The sequence below is a fragment of the Podarcis liolepis genome (genome assembly GCF_965112155.1).
Source record: "Podarcis liolepis genome assembly, chromosome: 2".
NCBI lineage: Eukaryota > Metazoa > Chordata > Lepidosauria > Squamata > Lacertidae > Podarcis > Podarcis liolepis.
The window spans coordinates 107,150,856-107,166,636 of NC_139555.1; the positions used below are offsets into that span (position 1 = coordinate 107,150,856).

The 15,781-nt window shown below is 47.2% G+C and overlaps 1 protein-coding gene across 3 annotated transcripts; it reads right to left on the bottom strand.

Annotated features, from left to right (window-relative positions):
- Window positions 1-5,532: 5,532 nt before the first annotated feature.
- LOC310701306 (uncharacterized protein) lies at window positions 5,533-13,604 on the bottom strand. Of its 3 annotated transcripts, XM_083492020.1 has the most exons (5): window positions 13,208-13,601; window positions 11,802-11,886; window positions 10,079-10,205; window positions 8,996-9,175; window positions 5,533-7,554 (listed from the first exon to the last, which is right to left on the bottom strand). In XM_083492020.1, exons 1-5 carry the CDS (start codon window positions 13,444-13,446, stop codon window positions 6,125-6,127), a joined length of 2,061 nt encoding a protein of 686 aa, XP_083348146.1. In that variant the 5' UTR covers window positions 13,447-13,601; the 3' UTR covers window positions 5,533-6,124. The 3 variants fall into 3 exon arrangements, with proteins under 3 accessions (XP_083348146.1, XP_083348145.1, XP_083348147.1); XM_083492019.1 differs by lacking the exon at window positions 8,996-9,175 and having other exon boundaries at window positions 13,208-13,604; XM_083492021.1 differs by lacking the exons at window positions 8,996-9,175; window positions 11,802-11,886; window positions 13,208-13,601 and adding an exon at window positions 7,780-7,877 and having other exon boundaries at window positions 9,838-10,196.
- Between the last annotated feature and the right edge of the window lie 2,177 nt (window positions 13,605-15,781).

Below are 15,781 nucleotides of genomic sequence, written 5' to 3' on the forward strand. Positions count from 1 at the left end.
ACGTTAAACAGAAATCCACTCAACAGTTACAATACTATCTAAACTATAATCAATAAGACAACGGCAAGCCACAGTACATAAAACAATATAATACACATTGAGAAGCAGAGGGTGGGGCAAGGCAGGTGGAAGGAGGCCTTGCCTGATGGAGTCTCTCCCCTCACAGTTCTTCCTCCAGGCACAGCTTCCTTATGAGGAGGAATGGATGGTCAGATCGTCTTATGAGGGGGGGGGGGGAGTGGTAGGCAAATCAGGTCTTGATATTCTTGTGTTACTGCCATCTTTGGCAGTGTGCGTTGTAATATACTGTACACCCCATCTAGATTCTGTGAATTCTGCAGTCCCTATATGCTATGCACAATCAATTTGCATCTACTTCCATAATTTATTCTTGAAGGTCCCAGGCCACAGAGAAGTTAGGCTGGCCTCAACTAGAGCCAGGGCTTTTTCGGCCATGGCTCTGATCTGGTGAAACACTCTGTCACAAGAGACCAGGGCCCTGCGTAACTTGACATCTTTCCGCAGGGCCTGCAAGACAGAGCTGTTCCACCAGGCCTTTGGCCAGGGCACAGCCTGACTCCCTCCCTTGGCAATCTTCGCGGAGCTCTGGCCCAATGGTTGCCAGTGGCTTGAATTAATTAATTTTATAATGAATGATTTTAGAGTGTTGTTTGTGCTGTACTTTTGTACTGTTTTATTGTTGTTAGCCGCCCTGAGCCCGGCTTCGGCTGGGGAGGGCGGGATATAAATAAATTTATTATTATTCTGGGAGAGGCAAAGGGTCTTTCACAAGGCTTTGACATCTGGAAAGGAATCCCTGCTCTGGCCAATTTCCAGCTTCTAGGAACTTTGGAAAAAGGGTAGGATCCAGCAGCAAAACAATAGTTGATTCCGGCTGTAGAAATCTTCTTCAGTCATTCCAAAATCACAGGATGGAAAAGGACAGTCGTGACCAGAGACTTCAGGGTGGTACATGGTCCACCCCACCCCCCATTTTATTCTCACAACAGCCTTGCAAAGTAGATTAGGCTGAGAGATAGTGAGGAGCTCAAGGTCGCTTCGTGATTTATGTGGGAAGCTGGGGATTTGAACCTTAATCTCCCTGGTCCTAGTCTGATACTCTTAACCATCACACCACCATAAATGTCCCCTGCCACTCAATGCACTACAGTGGTACCTCAGGTTAAGTACTTAATTCGTTCCGGAGGTCCGTTCGTAACCTTAAATTGTTCTTAACCTGACGCACCACTTTAGCTAATGGGGCTCCCGCTGCTGCCGCGCCACCAGAGCCCGATTTCTGTTCTCATCCTGAAGCAAAGTTCTTAATCCGAGGTACTATTTCTGGGTTAGCGGAGTCTGTAACCTGAAGCGTATGTAACCTGAAGCGTATGTAACCCGAGGTACCACTGTAGATTTCAATTAAAGATTCAAACCATAGATGTTTATGAAAGATAAGCACATTTACATAAAGCTTATTGACGAAGCATGGAGGGCAAAACTCATAGAAGCCAACTCCTAGGGGCTAAGGTCCCTTCAGTATCCCATGGAATATTTGAAGGGACCGTCCGCCCCTCCCAGTTGATGGGCATTGCCATTCAAATGGGGTGTGTGTGTGCTGCATCATGTAATCAATTATGCAGGGTGGTGCTTACCTGCCCCCCCTATTTTATTTAAGTTGGTACCCCTGGCAGAACTGGACTTTCTTTAGCGTAGGACAACATACCAGATACGGTATGTTTGGAGTTCCTTGGTGTAAATTTGTTCATGTTTCAGAGAAGTATTTGAAAGATCCTTGCTGTTTGGAAACTGTTGCTCTTGGCAAAAATCAGTTACAACGTGGAAGAGCTGCTTCAGAGATTTGATGCAGCAGCCACATTCGTCTTACGCAGCAATCTCCGGAGTAAACCATTAAACTGTGAAAGGCAGATGCATTTCCCAAAACCAGGGAATTGCTGGACTCCAGGGTGGGGGAAAAAAATCAATGATTAAAAATAATAATTAAAAAATCAGATTTTTAAAAATTTAAATAAGATTTTTAAAATAAAATGCTTTTGGAGGAAAAATCTTTCTAAAGATAGTTTTCGATTTAAGTTACATTACAGTCCAAAGGCTATTCATCAGGAAATAAGGATTTGTTTTAAGTTTTTCATGTGTGCTAAAATTCAGTCTAAGTTTTTTTAAAACAACAACAACAAAGTTTAACCACATCAGTTAACAAACATGGATACATATGCTATGATATTATTGCTTTAGTTAAATGAATTGTTTAAATTGTTATTAAGAAAACAATTATATTTCTCCTTCCAATAAAGTACAGCCGAAAAGTTGTCCAAATATGAACAGTTAACTTATTAAACCTCACAATAATTTCATAATTATCTATGTATTTCTAATAGTATAACCAAATCAGTAATTTTTGATATACCTGTAAAAACTACTCTGAAAATTAATTATTCCAAAAATGAAACCTTCCTCTGGTTGTAAATATTAAGATTATACCAGAAAGAATGAGTCTTTCTGTAAAAAAAATGATTTAAATCAAGTCTTACTAACTAGTGATTTAAATCAAGTCTTACTGACTAGTGATTTAAATTGTGATTTAAACCAAATCCACCCTGCTGGACTCCAACTGTGATCATCCCTGACCAGCTGGGACTGAAGGAAGTTGGAGTCTGATGACATTTGGAGGGCTATAAGCAGGCATTTGTGGCACGTGCTGGGTAGCTGAACTTAGACCCCCATCTGCACAGTGTCATACCACTTTAAACAGTCATGTCTTCCCCCAGAGAATCGTGGGAACTGTAGTTTGTTAAGGGTGCTGAGAGTTACCTGGAGAGTTACCTCACAGAGCTACAGTTCTCAGTGATTTAACAGTAAATTCTCGTTCCTTGGGAAACCTAAGAACTGCTCTGTTTAGGCTGCCCACCCTTCACACTGTGTATTTATTACTGCAGGGATTATTGCGAACACCCTGCTAACTCAGTGGCTGTATAAACTGCAAAATGGCTACTCCACGTTGACCAACGCAGTGACAATAGTAGTTCGGCAACCATCATTGCTAGTTAAGAAAGTACATAATTACTAACAAAAGCATCCTTTTATTGTCATACGACAGGCACCAATGTCAAGACTTTCCCCATTTACTCCCCCACCTGAAAATGTTTTCTGAGATCTTTGTCATAAAATCAAGGAAGCCATTTTTACTGAAGAGTCTTTTTCTCTTCCAGTTACCGGATGAGCCAAGGGCTGCAAAGCTATGCTTCAGATCCAAAGAGCCCTACCAGATGTTCAGGGTCAGCTGTGCATCCTAATTCCCTGAAATGACAACTGGGGACGGTCAAAGGTGCAACAGCACTTTATGTCAGAAGCCTTAAAGATAACTTTTCCTTTGTGGGAATGCATAAGAGAGTCGCCAGTATCACGTATGATGTTTGAACATTTCCCCACATGTCACCAGAGCAGAGAGAGGTCATTCTCAATAGTGGATTCTCTTCTGATTAGAAAGACAAAATGATTTGGGAGGAAAGCCTTCCTTGAAGTCGCCAGGGGATCCAAGGATCCAGCCTGCCATGATTCCTTGATATATACTGAGCAAAACAGGTTGGCTAAAGCAGATCCCACACAAAAGGACTCTGTTCAGCTGGAGGTTCTGGTTGGTGATGAAATGCGAGTTTGCAGGTGTTTATTTACTCCACCTGAGCGCCTAATCGTATCTCAAACTCAGTGAGGAACAAGCAACTGGGCAATTTTAGGAAGGCTTCATGCATTTCCACAGGACGTTTTCCAGAGTCAAGACAAGGCAAGAAAAGACTGTCAAGTTCCTCAAAGGCAGCCAGACCCCCAGAGTGTGGGAATGTTCAGGGAGGCAGGAGAGGATATAGTGTTTAATTATATCCTTCCCAACTTGTGTTAACAAGTTCTATAATTTAGCAGAGTATCATTCCCTTTTTAAACTTGTACAGCGGATAACGTTTGCCAGGCTTGTATAAGCCTCTAAAATAAGTTTCCTGGTAATTTCCCCTTTATTCCCTCTTAAAAAGATTAGACACGACACAGTCTTGTATAAAAGTATAAAATAGTTTACTAACATTCTGTTCACAGATGGATCCCAGAAGGCAAACTTAAGTTACAAAATATATACACCTGGAATCTATCCCATAAGGAGATAGTTCCTTTGTCCTCTCTTGGCTGGAAGCCAAGGGAGCATCTCAGACTAAGATGATGTTGCTGTTAGCTATTCCACTTGGTACCTTTAATTCTTTTATGATCTGTTGTCTGAGCATGAAAAGCTTGCGGCTCCTTTCTGTCTTTATGATATGATGTTGGCTGCTAGGCTGACGACTGTGATTGACGAACAGAAACAGACTTAGGAGTACTTTGCTTTCTTTTGGATCTGCAGTCCTTTGCAAAATGTCCTTGTTTATTGCAGAACCAACAACTCTTGGCAGCTTTAAATGCAGTTGTATCACCACAAGTTTGCATATGGCATTCCTCATTATTTCTGGAAATAGTGCTTATCACGCAAGCCTCCCTTTTGTCCAACTCGCCCATTAATCTTGCCGCTACCCCTTCCACAGTTAATTGTGCTGGTGGAACAGCAGATATCTGGCTAGCTACACCATCAAAGTCCTCATTAAGGGAACAAAGAATGGTAAATACATACTGAATATCAGGTATCTCCAGTGACTAGTGGGGTGCCACAGGGTTCTGTCTTGGGCCCGGTCTTATTCAACATCTTTATCAACGACTTGGATGATGGACTCTAGGGCATCCTGATCAAATTTGCAGATGACACCAAACTGGGAGGGGTGGCTAACACCCCAGAGGACAGGATCACACTTCAAAACGACCTTCACAGATTAGAGAACTGGGCAAAAACAAACAAGATGAATTTTAACAGGGAGAAATGTAAAGTATTGCACTTGGGCAAAAAAAATGAGAGGCACAAATACAAGATGGGTGACACCTGGCTTGAGAGCAGTACATGTGAAAAGGATCTAGGAGTCTTGGTTGACCACAAACTTGACATGAGCCAACAGCGTGACACGGCAGCTAAAAAAGCCAATGCAATTCTGGGCTGCATCAATAGGAGTATAGCATCTAGATCAAGGGAAGTAATAGTGCCACTGTATTCTGCTCTGGTCAGACCTCACCTGGAGTACTGGGCATGTTTAGCCTGGAGAAGAGGAGGTTAAGGGGTGATACGATAGCCATGTTCAAATATATAAAAGGATGTCACATAGAGGAGGGAGAAAGGTTGTTTTCTGCTGCTCCAGAGAAGCGGACACGGAGCAATGGATCCAAACTACAAGAAAGAAGATTCCACCTAAACATTAGGAAGAACTTCCTGACAGTAAGAGCTGTTTGACAGTGGAATTTGCTGCCAAGGAGTGTGGTGGAGTCTCCTCCTTTGGAGGTCTTTAAGCAGAGGCTTGACAACCATATGTCAGGAGTGCTCTGATGGTGTTTCCTGCTTGGCAGGGGGTTGGACTCGATGGCCCTTGTGGTCTCTTCCAACTCTATGATTCTATGTCCCTTCGAATCAATACACCGCGTATCGCCTCCAGACGTCTCAAGTGTGCCACCAAATCACCACAAGGCTGCAACTTCGTCTGGTACAGCTGCTTTAAAAAAGTCAATGCAAACGCAGACTCTTTTCTAATATGTACTGCTGTAAGACTGTCCCACATTTCTTTGGCAGTTTTCTTATTCCTCATGTAGACTACTTGCTGGTTGCTGACAGCCAAATTAATTATCGCCCTGGTTTTAAAACTAGGTCACGTTATTTGCTCTGGCCTTTAAAGAAATACACATCTTGTGGAACAATAATAAACCTTCAAATTTAAAGAGATCATTCAACAGTTCTTCTTCGACGAATGCAGAGTCAGAGAGAGAGAGATGGCTGCCTCCCCTGTGCTATTTTGTTACCTGTACAGGTGAGGTCACGCCCACCTCTGGTCACATGTAGAGGAAGTTTGTCCCAGCCCAGGTGGAAACAGGAAGTTCCGACTGGCTGGTCCAGACACCCTCTCTTTATGTCCACTCTAGGAATGTTGTATTTGACTGCTCTGTGTTTCACATCCCACACAGAGGGGCACCAGTCACTAGGTAGAGATGGGAAGTTCTATTTGATCTGAAGGATCCTCATGGGGCCACCAAGGAGGCTCTCTCCATGGTGGAGCTTTCGATGCGTGATGACGTTGGAGCTCTGGCTGAACGTTTTCCCACAGTCAGGGCACATGTAGGGCTTTTCGCCCGTGTGGATTCTCCGGTGTTTTGTGAGGGATGAGTTGACGTTGAAGCTCTTCCCACAGTCGGCGCAGACGTAAGGCTTCTCTCCCGTGTGGACTCTGAGGTGCGTCGTCAAGTGGGCCCGTTGGCTGTAGCTCCTCCCGCAGTCCGGGCACTGGTAGGGCTTCTCTCCCGTGTGGATTCTCTGGTGTCTGGCAAGGTTGGAGATGACGGTGAAGCTTTTCCCACAGTCCCCGCAGATGTAAGGGGTCTCCCCCGTGTGGGTGCGCTGGTGAGTGATAAGGTAGGAGCTGGTGGTGAAACTCTTCCCACAGTCGCCACACTTGAAGCGTTTCTCTCGGCGGTACGGGCTCTGCTGGCGCCTGGCCAGGCGAGGCCTTTCGGGGAAACTCTTCCCCCAGTCGGCGCCGTCGTAGGGTTTCTCCACTGTGTGGATTCTCTGGTGAGCGATGAGCTTAGAGCTGATGGGGAAGCTTTTGCCGCACTCTGGGCAGACGTAGGGCTTCTCGCCCGTGTGGAGCCTCTGGTGCGTGATGAGGTTTGAGCTGCCGCTGAAGCGCTTCCCGCAGTAGCGGCACTCATAAGGCTTCTCGCCCGTGTGGGTTCTCCGATGTTTGATAAGGTCGGAGCTGACGTTGAAGCTTTTCCCACACTCCAGGCACCGGTAAGGCCTCTCCCCGGTGTGGAGGCGCAGGTGAGTGACCAGGTGAGACCTCTGGCTGCAGCAGCGCCCGCAGTCGGGGCACTGGTACGGCTTCTCTCCCGTGTGGCTCCTCTGGTGGCGCAGAAGGTTTGACACCACGTTGAAGCTTTTCCCGCATTCGTTGCACACGTACGGCTTCTCCCCGGTGTGGATGCGCCGGTGAGTGATGAGGGCCGAGCTGTGGCCAAATTCTTTCCCGCAGTCGGGGCATTTGTAGGGCTTCCCCCCAACGTGGGTCCTCTGGTGGCGGATGAGGTTCGAGAGGAGGCCAAAGCCTCTTCCGCAGTCGGCACAGCGGTGGAGCTTCATGCTCCCATGAAGCCTCTGGCGGCTAATGAGGTTGGGGGGCCGGGCCTTAAGGATCTTCCCACGCTCCTTGTGATGGTTGCTGAGCCCCTGGTGGGTTGCACAGTCCTGAGTGCCCCCAAGAACCTCCCTATAGGGAGGAGGGCAAGCCCAGCTCTCTCTGAGGAAGCTTTCATCTCGCTTCTCGCAGGACTCCCACTTCTTAGCGTCTGAGGACCCCCTCCTTCTACAGGCTCCAGACAAGGCCATGCGAGACCTCACAGTCTCTGGGTACTCTTCCTTGTTTTCACTCTCTGAAAAGAAACCCACATGAATGTGTCATTCACAGATTCTGGAGGATCCTCCGGAAAAAATAATCTCTCAAAGGACCTGTTGATGGCATTTTACCATTGTACGGTTGAGAGTGTATTAACTTATGGTCTCTGTGTGTGGTTTGGGAGCTGCACGGTCAGGGAAAAAACAATGTTGTCCTGGGTTGTAAAGACTGCGGAGAGAATAATTGGATGCACTCTCCCTACCTTGGATCAAATCTATGCTTCCAGGTGCCATAAGAAAGCTGCAGAGATAGTGCAGGATAGTGCGCTCCCCGGAAATGATCTCTTTCAGCTTTTGCCTTCTGGAAGAAGGTACAGGGTTATAAAGACTAGGACTAGCTGCCTGAGAAACAGTTTCTATTCAAATGTGATTTTGGTTTTAAACGCAGTGTAAGATAGCCTCTATGGGAGTATATTGTATTTAATTATGGGGTATCAGAGTTTTTAGGGGGCTAACCAGGCTGGGGTAGCTGGGATAGGAGGCTTGTTGGTTTCTGAATGTCTGATGTAGATTTTCAATTTCATTGTTCTGTATGAGACAATGACAATAAAGATTATCATATCATATTGTAAAGCACAAAATGGCTCCCATTACCACAGCGGCCGGAATGGCATGGACTCCAAAGGCCTGATTCTAGAAGTCAGACATGGCAAACCCATGTCCCTCTAGATCAGTGTTTTTCAACCTTTTTTGGGCAAAGGCACACTTGTTTCATGAAAAAAATCACGAGGCACACCACCACTGTGTGCGGAGAGGGAGATGTCAGAGCCCCGCTGCTCTCTATGGGGAATCGGATGAGAGCGGACCGCCTGTCCACTCTCATCCGATCCCATCCAATCTGATCCCCACCCAGGATGGATGGAAAATAGGGTGGACACAGTCCAGCGCCCGCCTAGTGGGCGAAATTTTGACTTTTTTTTTTTAAAAAAAAATCTTTCGAATTTTTCAATTTTTCCCACGGCACACCAGGCAACATCTCGCGGCACACTAGTGTGCCGCGGAACAGTGGTTGAAAAACACTGCTCTAGATCTTGCTGGACTCTACAACTCCCGTCAGCCCCAGCGTGCATGTCTAATCATCAGGAATGATGGGAGCTGTAGTCCAACAGCATCTTGCACAGATGGAGCAGGTAACTTAGCGCTGCGTTAAGATGCAAGGCCTTGTTTTGGATGCCTGCTACAAACTCTCTTGTTTTGGCAAGCCCACCCAAACGTGCAGTTTTCACAGAATCACTTGATTTTTACTCCTATTTGGGTAGTTTTATTATGTGTGCTGTTATTTAAGTCTGTTTTATCTTTTTAAAAATGAATATTTTATACTATTCTATTCGAACGGCATATAAATATTGCAAAATAAGCAAAACAAAACAAAGCCCAAAAGCCTCCAGGAACCCATTGCTTGCTCCATGAGCTCCTGACCTGGGCAAGATGGTACTGGCCAAGGAGAGCTCACAAGGACTGCCTGGGATTCCCAGCTGTGGTCTCCATCCGAACCATCGCTATCTCTTGGGCTCCTGGCTTCCTCTGAGTACTGGAGATAAAGCCCCCAGGCCGTTTCTTCTCCTTCTGGTTGGGCACCCCCAGCAGAACTTGGAGATCCTGTTTTTGATAGACAGAATCTCCTGTCAGGTAAATCCCAGAATTCTTTTCTGAGAGGCTGCACGTGAATTCAGCTAAGTCCTTGCATGTGCAGAACAACTTCCTCAAGTGCATCTCAACTCCAAACACCCGTGGACCATTCCCACATCTGCTGTGGGAGGGATGGGGGAACTCCCATAGAATATTTGGGAGCAAGTGGGTAGAAGAGAGACAAGAAATTTGGTCAGAGAAGTCGTTCTACACGCAGTTATTCAGTTGGATGCAACGATTTGTGCACAGGAATATATATACCTGACACCTTTTCCCTGCCAGAGCTCCAGTTAAATCCTTCCTGTTTGCCCAGGGATGGAGAACCTGTAGTCCTCCAGTTATGAGTGGACTCCAGTTCCCATCAGCCCCAGCCAGAGTGAGTGGATGTCCACCTCCCATCTTCAACCACGAAACCACAGACATGTCGCGGACCACCAGAGTGAAACTCACAGATCTCTGGTAGCCTGCGGACCAGTTTGAGAACCCCTGTCCTAAAGTAAAACTTTTTCTTCCAGTCATTGTGTGCATGTTTCAAAAGGCCGACACACAACAAAGGTTTGGCTAATAAAAAAAAAAAAGACAACAAAGCCAAACCCCAGAAGTTTAAAAATAGCAACTGAAAATGATATTACCTAGAGTGCATTTCTTTATCTCCAAGAAAGGATGTCCAATCTTTGGTGTCCCTTAGATTTGCATCTGGCTGCCGCATGGGAGAAAGTGCAGGCAATCCGTCCAGAGTGCTTGAGCTACTTCAGAGGACCGTCATGGCCGGGAGAAACCCAGAACTAAAGAGTTTGAGGGAGGTCCTAGTGCAGCGAAGCCAAGGGTGATGCAGTGGCTCACAGAAAGACAGAAGTAACTGGGGCTTTTTACCTGGGGATGCTGCACAGTCCTCTTCTTCCCCCATTGGAGTATCATTTGTGGGGGATGCTTGGTCAGGGTGAGACAGGTGCACTGTTTTCTCCCCTTCTTCGTCTTCCTCCTCAGGTGTGCCCAGCTCCTAAAACAACAAGGCTCCTAAGCTCACTGCCTGCTGTATTAACGAGTCACACTAGGATGGCTGCAGGGCGTAGCCTTCCTGTGCCCAGGCCTCTGTCTGTTCCACACTAACACAAATCCTAAACTCCTGTGCCATGAAAAGATGTTAAAAATATAATAATAATAATTTATTATTTATACCCCGCCCATCCGGCTGGGTTTCCCCAGCCACTCTGGGTGGCTTCCAACAGATTAAGAACAGAATAAAACATCAAACATTAAAAACTTCCCTAAACAGGGCTGCCTTCAGATGTCTTCTAAAAGTCAGATAGTTGTTTATTTCCTTGACATCTGATGGGAGGGCGTTCCACAGGGCAGGCACCACCACTGAGAAGGCCCTCTGCCTGGTTCCCTGTAACCTCTCATCCCACAGTGAGGGAACTGCCAGAAGGTCCTCGGAGCTGGACCTCAGTGTCCGGGCTGAACGATGGGGGTGGAGACGCTCCTTCAGGTATACTGGAGACGAGGCCGTTTAGGGCAGGCACCCCCAAACTCGGCCCTTCAGTTGTTTTGGGACTACAATTCCCCTCATCCCTGACTACTGGTCCTGTTAGCTAGGGATGATGGGAGTTGTAGTCCCAAAACAGCTGGAGGGCCGAGTTTGGGCTTTAAAGGTCAACACCAACACTTTGAATTGTGCTTGGAAATGTACTGGGAGCCAATGTAGGTCTTTCAGGACTGGTGTTATATGGTCTTGGCGGCCACTCCCAGTCACCAGTCTAGCTGCTGTATTCTGGATTAGTTGTAGTTTCCGGGTCACCTTCAAAGGTAGCCCCATGTAGAGCGCATTGCAATAGTCCAAGCGGGAGATAACCAGAGCATGCACCACTCTGGCAAGACAGTCTGGGGGCAGGTAGGGTCTCAGTCTGCGTACCAGGTGGAGCTGGTAGACAGCTGCCCTGGATACAGAATTGACCTGCGCCTCCATGGACAGCTGTGAGTCCAAAATGACTCCCAGGCTGCACACCTGGTCCTTCAGGGGCACAGTTAGCCCATTCAGCACCAGGGCGTCCTCCATACCTGCCCATACCCTGTCCCCCCAAAACAGTACTTCTGTCTTGTCAAGATTCAACCTTAATCTGTTAGCTGCCATCCATCCTCCAACCACCTCCAGACACTCACACAGGACCTTCACTGGTTCTGTTTTAAAAGAGATGTAGAGCTGGGTATCATCTGCATATGGCAACATGTCTAAGACCACAACCCTATACTTCAGAAGTGGGGGAACTTTGGTCCTCAATACGTTGCTGGACTCTCATCAACTCTGACCATGCTGCTTGGGGCTGATGGGATTTAAAGGGCCGAAGGCTTCCCAACCCCAGTCTACATATTTTCTGAATGAATGAGAAGCACACGAAACTACTACTGCATTCAAACCAACCAACCAACCAACCCAACTAGATTGTGCCCCAGAGGACTGATCAATGTTCCCCTTCATGGTACTCAAATCCCAACTCTTGAGATGCCCACCTTTCTTGCTCCAAGGGCACGATAGCTCAGAAACCTTCTTGAAATTGCCTCTACTAAAATAAATTATTTGAACATCTCCCCCCCCTACCTGAGTTGGTTCTGCTGTAGCCATTCTTTCTTTCAGCAGAATGCACCGGGTTGGGGCAGAAGATGGCAGGCGGATACGTGGCAGGCTGTGATGTAAAAAAACAAAGGGTTCATTTTAAGAAGGGATGTTCCCAGGTTCAAGTCCCTGGCATTTCCAGTTTGAAAAGGACCAGGAAGCAGGTGATGGGGGGGGGGGTTGAGGCTTCTGCTGGAGCCCTGCTGCCAGACAGAGTGGGCATCACTGCGCCAGCTGCTAGATGGACAAATATTTAGGCAACTTCCCAAGCTCCTTTCCAGCAAGATACCTGAGTGTTTTATAAAGGCCTGTTTCAGGGATGGGGAACCTTAGATCTTGGGGTGCAGTGGGGAATTCTGGACACCCCCTCCGACTCTCCGGAGGCCATACCTGCCCCCTTCTGGCAGGCTCTGCTTTGTAACCCCCTTGAGAGTTTTTGCCCGGCTGGAGTGTGTAATCTTCAAATACAAATATCTGCATTAGGCTGATTGTTAGGGTTAAGAAACTGCAGATCGAATAATAATAATAATATTTTATTTATATCCCGCCCTCCCCAGCCGAAGCCGGGCTCAGAGCAGCTAACAATAAAAGTAACACAGCATTTTAAAAGCAATATTCTAAAATCAATTCAAAATCAAATTACTGAAAATAAGCGGTATTGGTAAAAAGATTAGTAATAATATGTAAATACGGATTGACAATGGTTGGAAATACATGGTTATAAATAAGTTAAGATATTAAGTAAAGATAAATGATAGAGGGTAAGGATTTGCTGAATTAAATATTTGAATTGGAATACAAAAAGGGGGGTGTGAGGAGGTCAGGAAACAAGTAATTGAAATATAAGATATGAAAATATTGATTCTTTTTTTTTTTAACTTTCTTTTTACTTTTTATGTATTTTGTCCTTGTACTTTTGTATCTCTTTTTCTTTTATTATTGTTATTCTGTTCCATCTTCTATTCTTAATTCTGTAACTTTTTATTGCTTGTAAAATTCTAATAAATATCTTTTCTTTAAAAACCAACAAATTAATAAATAGCAACCACTGGGCCAGAGTTCTACGAGGGTCACCAAAGGAGGGGGCATTGGGTCTCACTGGGGAAAATATGGGGAACACCACGCAGGTGAACACAGCCTGGTCACACAATCCCAGCCTCACAAGGTTGTCGCGAGCATAAAGCAGGGTCGCCTTTACATAGGCCGCCTTCCGTCCCTTTTGAAGAACACGTGGGAAAGGATTACACAAGTGCGCAGGAAACAAAACAAAACAACTCTCTCGTATGGCTCTCAGATCATTTACCCATTGTCAGCTGATCTGACATTCCCCAGCAACGTAGCAGGAGGAAAAGGGGACGGAGAGACCCCGTCCTGCCCCACGCCACAGTTACCTAGAGTGTCCGGCTGTTCCGGAGTTAATCGCTGGCTCCCCTCTTGGGGGGCTGAGTCCAGGGAGTAGGTGGGCACGCAGTCTCCACTTCGGTCGGGCGCGCAGGAGTGGGCGGAGACCCGAAAGGTTTCTCTCCCTCTGCAGGCGCCGATCAGCTACTGGGCGCCTCAGGCGAAGGGGGCTTTCCCTGGCCAATAATAAAGTCAAAGAAAAAGTCGATTTCCGATCGCTGCGTCCCATGCGACCCCTCGCCGCCCTCCTTCTTCCCCAGCTACTTCCAGCCCCTTCCTGTGCCGGCAGAAAAGCAAACCCCGCTACAACAGTCGCTGCCGCGAGGAAAGAGAGAAAAAGTAGGCAGGCAGGCAGGGAGATCAAAACAAAACAAAACAGCAACCTCTGCGCGGGGTCTGGGGGAGTTGCAAGGCACAGCAGCGCCCCCCGACACGTTATATATATAAAACAGATGTCAAATTACCACGCGGGAGAGTGGCGCCACCCGTTTTCTATACACGCAACTGCACGCGCGTGGGGAAAGAAGGTAGGGTTGCGAACTGAGCCGCGTAGAGGGGGAAAGCGCCACAGCCGGGCGCTGCTCTCCTGCAAAGGCGGAGATTCTCAGCTAAAGCATCCATGACAGGTAGCTATCCAACCTCTGCTTAAAATCACCTTGACTTCTATGAATCCTGATGTGGTAACATCACAGATGGGGAACCTGTGGCCATTCTGCAAATTGCCCAGTGAATATTTAGCAAATTATGCTCAGAAGCCGCTCATAGGAGCAGTTTTAAAAAGTTATCAATACTTAAAGCACAAGAAAAGCAAGCACATTCCCTAAATACTGTATACCGTATTTTTCGTCCCATAGGACGCTCCGTCCCATAGGACGCACCTAGTTTTCTGGGGGGAAAATAAAGGAAAAAGTTTTCCCTTTATTTCCCCCCCAAAACCAGGTCGGGGAAACCGAAACAGGTTGAGGAACAGCGGGATGGTGGCGCTGCGCCTCCCTGCTGTCCCCCAAGCTTGTGGGGCTGGCCGATGTCTGCCCGGCGCGAGGGGCGCTCTGCTTCAGGGTGCCATTCACGCAGGGCGGCAGGCTGCTATCCGCAGTGTGGGGAGCCCTGTGGGGAACTCCTTCAGGGCTCCCCACGCTGCGGATGTCTGCCCGGCGCGAGGGGCGCTCTGCTTCAGGGCGCCCCTCGCACCGGGCAGCAGGCTGCTATCCGCAGCCTAGACAGCCCTGCGGGACCTCCCACAGGGCTGCCTAGGCTGCGGATGTCTTCCTGAAGCCTGGAGAGCGAGAGGGGTCGGTGCGCACAGACCCCTCTCGCTCTCCAAGCTTCAGCAAAAGCCTGCATTCGCCCCATAGGACGCACCCAGATTTCCCCTTCATTTTTGGAGGGGAAAAAGTGCGTCCTATAGGGCGAAAAATACGGTATTCCTTCCAGTAGCACTTTAGAGACCAACTAAGTTTGTTAATGGTATGAGCTTTCGTGTGCATGCACACTTGCTATCTGAAGAAGTGTGCATGCACACGAAAACTCATACCAATAACAAACTTAGTTGGTCTCTAAGGTGCTACTGGAAGGAATTTTTTTATTTTGTTTCAACTACGGCAGACCAACACGGCTACCTCCCTAAATATAGTATTAAATATCCGCATTAGCAAGCTAAACAAAGCATTCATACTTAAAAATATATACAGTGGTACCTTGGGTTAAGAACTTAATTCGTTCCGGAGGTTCGTTCTTAACCTGAAATTGTTCTTAACCTGAAGTACCACTTTAGCTAATGGGGCCTCCTGCTGCCAGCGCATGATTTCTGTTCTCATCCTGAAGCAAAGTTCTTACCCCGAGGTACTATTTCTGGGTTAGCAGAGTCTGTAACCTGAAGCGTCTGTAACCCGAGGTACCACTGTATCCCTAAATGTATGGAACCTTATGGCTGAGAAAGCTGTTGAAACCAGGTCTCCTATGCTCAACTCGAACAATATTGCTGGCTTTACAGAGCCATGAGCTGTGGTGCTTGGAACACTCACCGCCAAACATCAGACATGTTCCGATAGTTGATCTTGGTGGTGGCCTGTCTAAGTAATACATTGGAATGTAGGTAGGAAACATTATTGGCTCCTCAACCAATTGTGTAACAGAAAAACCACACGCTTAGGTATGTATGACACATCTGTCTTTCTGAATCAGAGGCTGCCTACCAGGAGGGTGGGTAGCTTTTGGCCTCAGAGCTCCCCCTCAGGCTGAAAAAGGTTCCCTATCCCTGGGCTAGACTAGGCTGTGTATTGTTCATTCCAATTTTTTGTAAGTTGCTCTTCATCTTTATCAGGGCGGATTTTTTGTTTAAAAAAGCACTTCTTCACACAGCGCATAGTTAAAACCATGGAACTGGTTCCTGCAGAACAGTGGCGTAGCGTGGGTTGTCAGCACCCGGGGCAAGGCATGTAATTTGCGCCCCCTAACCCGTGGATTTGCGCCCCCTAACCCTAACCCCCAGATGTTGCGCCCGGGCCCCCCTGCACCCCCCACGCTACGCCACTGCTGCAGAAGGCAGTGGTGGCCACCAAGTT